At 35.5% G+C, this 6,200-nt stretch overlaps 1 protein-coding gene across 1 annotated transcript; it reads right to left on the bottom strand.

Annotated features, from left to right (window-relative positions):
* Positions 1-2,996: 2,996 nt before the first annotated feature.
* Positions 2,997-5,166, bottom strand: LOC143582271 (uncharacterized). The gene is made up of 6 exons (XM_077064879.1): positions 5,056-5,166; positions 4,344-4,499; positions 4,181-4,258; positions 4,030-4,095; positions 3,854-3,919; positions 2,997-3,781 (listed from the first exon to the last, which is right to left on the bottom strand). The coding sequence occupies exons 1-6, from the start codon at positions 5,164-5,166 to the stop codon at positions 3,092-3,094; spliced, it is 1,167 nt and encodes a 388-aa protein (XP_076920994.1). The 3' UTR covers positions 2,997-3,091.
* Between the last annotated feature and the right edge of the window lie 1,034 nt (positions 5,167-6,200).

The raw sequence follows: 6,200 nt of genomic DNA, 5'->3' as shown, positions 1-6,200 counted from the left end.
AGGGAATGAATTATGATTATAAAAATGTTGTAATATGATACAGTCGAGCTAACAGTATATGTGTTTGAAACGAGGTGTTTAGATAAATTGATTGTTAATTGAGTTTATGGAAAATATATGGATTGCACAAATACAAAATAATCCTTAAAGCTTATAAGACTAATAATGATCATAAGTAAACAGTAATTATTGGAAATATATAAATGCATCACCCTCTTTTGTTAAATAATGGACATCACAAATTTTCAATATTTAGCATCCTGAATGAGTGCATAATCCAATGTTACAATAAATTATTATAGGGTCTCTTGACGTTTAATCAAGTTTAAGTCGTCTTACGGTTATCGCCATTTGCTTATAAGGTACGGATTCTGTGGTATTTAAATTATAGCGTAAATATTGTTTTCATCTATCTCATAGTGTATGGGTTTCGTGGCCTTACACCGGTAGCGTCATATTAGGTCCTTGTTTTCGTAATATATCGGTTCTTGAGTTGTTAGTCGTATCATAGTTTTTGATTCGTTTCATAGTATCGTGTCACTGTCATCTTTATTAAGTCGTTTCTTTATATATTGCAAATTGTTAGATTGCTATTATTAAATTGATAACTGAAATGCATGTGATAGAATATATTTTATTGCAATCATAATCGCATGTTCCGAATAGATCATTGTACATTGACTTATTGTTATTGAGACATAATATATTGATATTGACCATTGTTATTATCTTTTATTTGACCTCAATACCCGAGCATTTATCCACCTATGGGGACATTGGGCGTCAATCGAGGCACCTTTGATGTGCTCTACCTGTGGCGGAGCAATTAGTCCACAACGTCTCTATATTATTGTGCGACGAGAGCACTTATTGATTTACTGATTATTGAGAGGCGTATGGATCGATCCTAGGCAAATTGTTACTGGAGTGAGATGGTTAGGTGTGTGTGCCCACATTCCTATCTCACTTAAATTATTGGTGCATTAGTCTGTAGCTAATGTGCATACTGTTACTGTTACTGTTACTGGGTCACATGGGTGTTTCCATTGATAGATTGTTATTATACTGGCTCATAACTAATCGTTCAGCGTATTGTTACTGTTACCGGCTCGCATACTTTGTTAATTTCTCTTTTAATCGTTCATCGTATCATATTTTTCTTCATTGTTATTGTTACTACTATTGTTTCCTTCGTTATTGGGCAATTTTTTGGCTCAGCCGTGTTTCTTTCTTTTGTGTGTTCTTTTATTTGTTTCAGGTAGTCAAGGGAACCGGGGAAATATGTGATAGAGAGTAAAAGAAAAGGGCTAGACGTTGAAAAATGAGGTAACTTAAAAGATCTTTTGAGTGAAACAACTTTATTTTATTGTCGTTTTGTCAAGCACTTTAATTTGAATGTTTTGGACCGTTGTGCGTTTTTTAAAATTAGGGTTAAGACTTTATGAAAACGTTTTTAATGTCTATAATTACCGTATCGAGTGACACGTCAGCCCTAACCGGGCTGGGGTGTTACAATATCAGTGTGTTAAATATTCCATTCTTGTCTCAAACCACGATTCCAATATTTATCCAACACATACCTACATACCCTTGTGTACCAATTTTCCAATCTTGTTTGGATTATTTACTTCTCAAAACTGCTAATAATATCTTAATTCTTGTTGGAAATTTAGTACAAAATAATAATTCTTGTAATATAATTATTGTATAATAATTATTGTAGTATATATTATTACTAAATGTAATTATATGAGTGAGAAATCAATAAATTGAAAGAATTAATTGAATTATTAAAGTCTCATAAGTATTGCATTCAAATTCAACTTAACTCTTAGAGTTAATGGTGTATTAACTTAAGACTTTTGGTTGGAACATGGATCATGTATATATACTATCATAGGTCTTGGGTCATTTTTTTTAGGTAGAGGAATATTTTTTTGGGAGAGAAAAAAATTATTCATGCAATCTCACACACAACCAAAAGTATTTCCCAACTTTTCGATCTTACGCGCTCTTGTTTCAGGTATAATACAGGTGCTAGACTAATCCCGGCAGCACAATCTGCTTAGGCTGTTGTACCCTGGTAAACAGACGGGTTCATCTGGATGTCCGAAAATCTGTTTTAAAGAAAACGTATTTTACACGTGACTCAGTCTCCTTGTTACTCGTATTGCTTTTTCTCAATCTTTTTATAATCTAGTTTCCGTATTGTAATTTTGTTTCGTGTACTTGTATTGTAATATGAATTATTGTTAATAAAGTTTCCACTTATGAACGGTTTCCTACAATTCTATTATTTGTTTATCTAGCTTATCTTGGTCCATTTGGATTAATCTTCTTCTCTTCACTTAAAATAATTGCATATCATCAAGGTTTTACAACTGTTAAAAACTCGAAATCTTTACCCCAACACTTCTTACACATCAATTAAAATCTATTTGTATTTGATCCACTAATTATTATTACATAACATCACATTTTCTTTAAAATTTTGAAATAAAATAGTTTAGTTTTCAGAAGATACTTTATTTTAAAACTAAAACCATTTTAAGTTCACTGAACTTGACATTTTCACTCCCTTCTAAAGCATTACTTACTGCCACTTGCTGCATTATCTATTTTTTGTTCTTACACTACCTTAGTTCACCAAGGCTCTGTAATCATGAATTCATAATCCTACCTTACAAAGCTTTATATTTATAATGTGGTAATACACATTATCCTGCCTTATGAATACTGTCTACCTTTGTGAGATATGTGACCTGTATAAAATAAGAAACCTTCGAAATTTTGTAGATAACGTTCAAGGACGACGACCACGCATACAGACACCAGATGCTCATGTTAAGGGATGAACATTGAACACTGAACCGCAACCTGCTTATTAAACCTTTGTAAACTAGCACTTATGGATCAAGACTCTATACCATTAGTCCACTTTCTCCTATACTAGATATATATATATATATATATATATGTACATAATAGCATGACAACCAACAAAACCACTAGTCACCCGCAACACCGCGTAAAAAAGTGGTTAAAAAAGACTGCATTCACTCGCCTTCGCTTTTTCTTTATTCAAGTTTCTTCAATGCGTCCTTAGTTGGCGGCAATGAGCATGGTTCTTTAGCCTCGTGACCTGTTTTCTTCGCCTCCGGGCCTCAGCTGCAGCCACCATGTTGCCTAATCTCTTACCTGAGCACACAACTGGAACTTTGTGAATTTCTCCTACAACCTGTTTGCTATCACCAACTTTATTAGTATCATCATGTTCAATAAGTAGTTCTTCACAACTCACAAGGTTTGTTGTTGGCCGAGCACCGCCATCTGGAGGGAAGCCATCGCTAACAGGGAAAAGTTGTTGGCATTCACATGACTCTTTTGGCTTATCGTTTAGATTAAAAGAATTAACGCGGTGGTGATGGTTCTCATTGTTATTTTGCGGTAGAGTAAAAAGCCAAGGGTACGGGAGTAAATATAGCGGAGTCCCCGAACCCAGTCCGTTGACTGACCCGTTGACTGCCATGGAACTCGCTTCACAAGATGATGAAACGGGCTTACTGGTGTGGGATGGTGAGATTGGGATATGAGATGGTAAAACTATTCGAGCTGGCGGGCCACACTGTAACTGGACCGAATTTGGCCATACGAGTGGCACAAAAGACGGTTGGACACAATTGTAAAAAGGGGAGTTCGTAGATGACGCGGATATGCTCGGTTCGTTTGTGGTGATGCACTCTTCTCGGGTTTCCTTGGCTTCGTTAGTCATTACCTTCATCTATAGAGATTATTAGATTGAATGAGTGGTTGTGAACAATTAAAGGGTTACGTAAAATAATTACATTCTCACCTGCGTTTTCAAACATTCGTTCTTTGCCTTCAAAGAATCAAAATGTTTTGAAACTGTTTCCTTTTCCTATTCAAAGAAACAAACCATATTCGGTTTAACTGGTATTTTGTATATAAATCATAAACATAAACGCAAGCAGAATATTATTTACAGAGAAAAGATAAATCAATCCAAACCTTTTTCAAATTCTCATTCTCCCAAGATAGATCGACCGCCTTTCTTGTTAGCTCCTCAAAAACCGCCTTCAAATTGATCACAAAACCTCAGTTAACCACTTTTGTCTTAATATCTCAACATTTGACCAACACAAGTCAAAATGCATCATACCTGTCTCCTACGGATTGTTTGTCTAGCCGACTCCCGGTTTGCTAGCACCCTGCGTATTTTACGGGCTTCAATTTCAGCCTGTTAAGTTTTAACATCAGCATAACCTTACGAATCAGATACAGAACGACAACTTTTAACAACATATGTGATATGTTTTCAATACCTCTGTTAAGTTTTGTCTAGATTTTCGCCCACTAGTCACAGAATTCGTGGGAAAAACAGGATTCAGTCTAAGGTCAGTGTTGTGTTCATCTTTGACCGACTTTGCAGTCGAGACGCCCGGGTTTTCTCTCTTCTTTGCCATCAAATTAGTCGCCACCTGCACGTTAACAAGAAAATTAACAAGTTGGTTAATGATTCACCCGTTTGTTATATTAGACTAGTATATAATTTGAAATATGTAACTTATCATGCTAATTACTTATATTTATTTTGCTTGATCTTGGCCTATTGTTATGCCTCGATCTTGGTCTTTCCTGTAGTATATATAACCACTCACCGTGAATAAAATATTTAAGTTGGTTTGATAAACTTATTATTAGGGCTAAGGAAACAAATTTGAAATCTAAATCCTAAGCACTTAAAATCATGTAACCACAACACTTTACATTTAAATTGCTCTTGTAACCAGAACACTGACATCCAAACTGAATCTATGCTGATAGTGACCTAATAAAGTATTAAGAGTACTAGCATTATATATATAATAAATTATTCTACCTTTATTTAACGAACCTCAAATATGTCTATAACCATTAAATCACGTACATATTAAATCTTCCTACTTTTCACTTATATATAACATCCAAATTGCAAATAGAAAAACATCAACCGTAAATTTCATAGATATTGTTAACATGGAATTAGCGAAGTACCTTGTAAGAATTGGCGGAAGACGAGTTCCGATCGTTGGACTCACTACCACGAGAAGCAGTTTTGGCTAATCCAGCCAAAGCCTCGGCAGCTTCCAACTCAATCTTCACCATGCGGTCATCCATAATAATAATAATAAGTTGAAAGAAGATGATGATAAAGTAGTAATTGATGAAGGAGGTGGAAGTAGTCGGTAGGCATAATAAGAAGGCACATGTCCTGCCATGACGACGGTGAAGGTATGAGGAGGTGACACGTATCGGTGAGATACAGGCCACGTTAGTGTAGGTGGTAGGCGATTGGGTAACGGACAGGGGCGGACCTACATAGTAGCCGTCGGGGTCCCGGGACACCAATGTTTTTTAAAATTTATTTAGAAGCGATATAGAAAATTTTTAAAGGACCCCATATAAATTATCACTTGGACCCCATAACAATGTTACAGATCTGCTCTGCTGGGAAAGATCCTTGTTTTGGGTGTGGAATGTCCCAGGTTTGAGTCTCATCCACAATCCGTTTTTTCTATGTTTTTGCTATTTTCTTTTTTAGTCAAATAGTCAATATAATAATTAGGGTTTTTTAAGTTTATAACATCAACCAGAACCAGAACAGATCTGAACGTTGTTGCTCAACCTCAACTCCTCAACACTGCTCAAGCCTCCGCAAGACCGCCACCAACCCACCACCTGCCGTCGCGGCCCTTCTCAGCCACCATCCATCCCTTTGGCGCTCCTCTGTCTTCATTGCTTTCTGATTTTGCCACAACTTTCAGGTAATTTTAAACACTTACTCCATAAAATAAAGATATCCAATTGATTGATTTTATGCAATTATTTACTTAGATTAGTAACTATATGTTGTATATTATTGTTAGATTACGACTTTGTTATGTCAAAAACTTAATTTTAAGGTTAGTTATTCAAGAATCATTGAAAAGAATGGGGAAAGGGTTTGAAGATGGGGTATTGTTATATATATATATATTATAGATTTAGAGAAGAGCCATGCTATGGAGTAAGGGTTTGAGGAGAGTAGCACGGTTTAGATCGTGCAAAAACGGTTCATTTAAGAGTGTTTCAATTTGGCTCGGGTCAAAACGATTCTTTTTTCAAAATTTTAATTTTGTTCAGGTCGAAACTGGCTTTGA

This window comes from Bidens hawaiensis, unplaced genomic scaffold (genome assembly GCF_021521415.1).
Source record: "Bidens hawaiensis isolate Kalapana, Puna unplaced genomic scaffold, B.hawaiensis_p1.1 tig00031512_1, whole genome shotgun sequence".
NCBI classification, from domain to species: domain Eukaryota; kingdom Viridiplantae; phylum Streptophyta; class Magnoliopsida; order Asterales; family Asteraceae; genus Bidens; species Bidens hawaiensis.
The sequence above is the reverse complement of the archived record's forward strand: the minus strand, read 5'-3'. Positions and strand labels throughout refer to the sequence as shown.

Coding starts and splice junctions, on each gene's coding strand:
- LOC143582271 (XM_077064879.1), bottom strand. CDS start 5,166: ATGGTGAAGATTGAGTTGGAAGCTGCCGAGGCTTTGGCTGGATTAGCC. Junction 4,500..5,055: donor CTTCCGCCAATTCTTACAAG/GTACTTCGCTAA, acceptor GTTAACGTGCAG/GTGGCGACTAATTTGATGGC. Junction 3,782..3,853: donor ACGAATGTTTGAAAACGCAG/GTGAGAATGTAA, acceptor TAATCTCTATAG/ATGAAGGTAATGACTAACGA.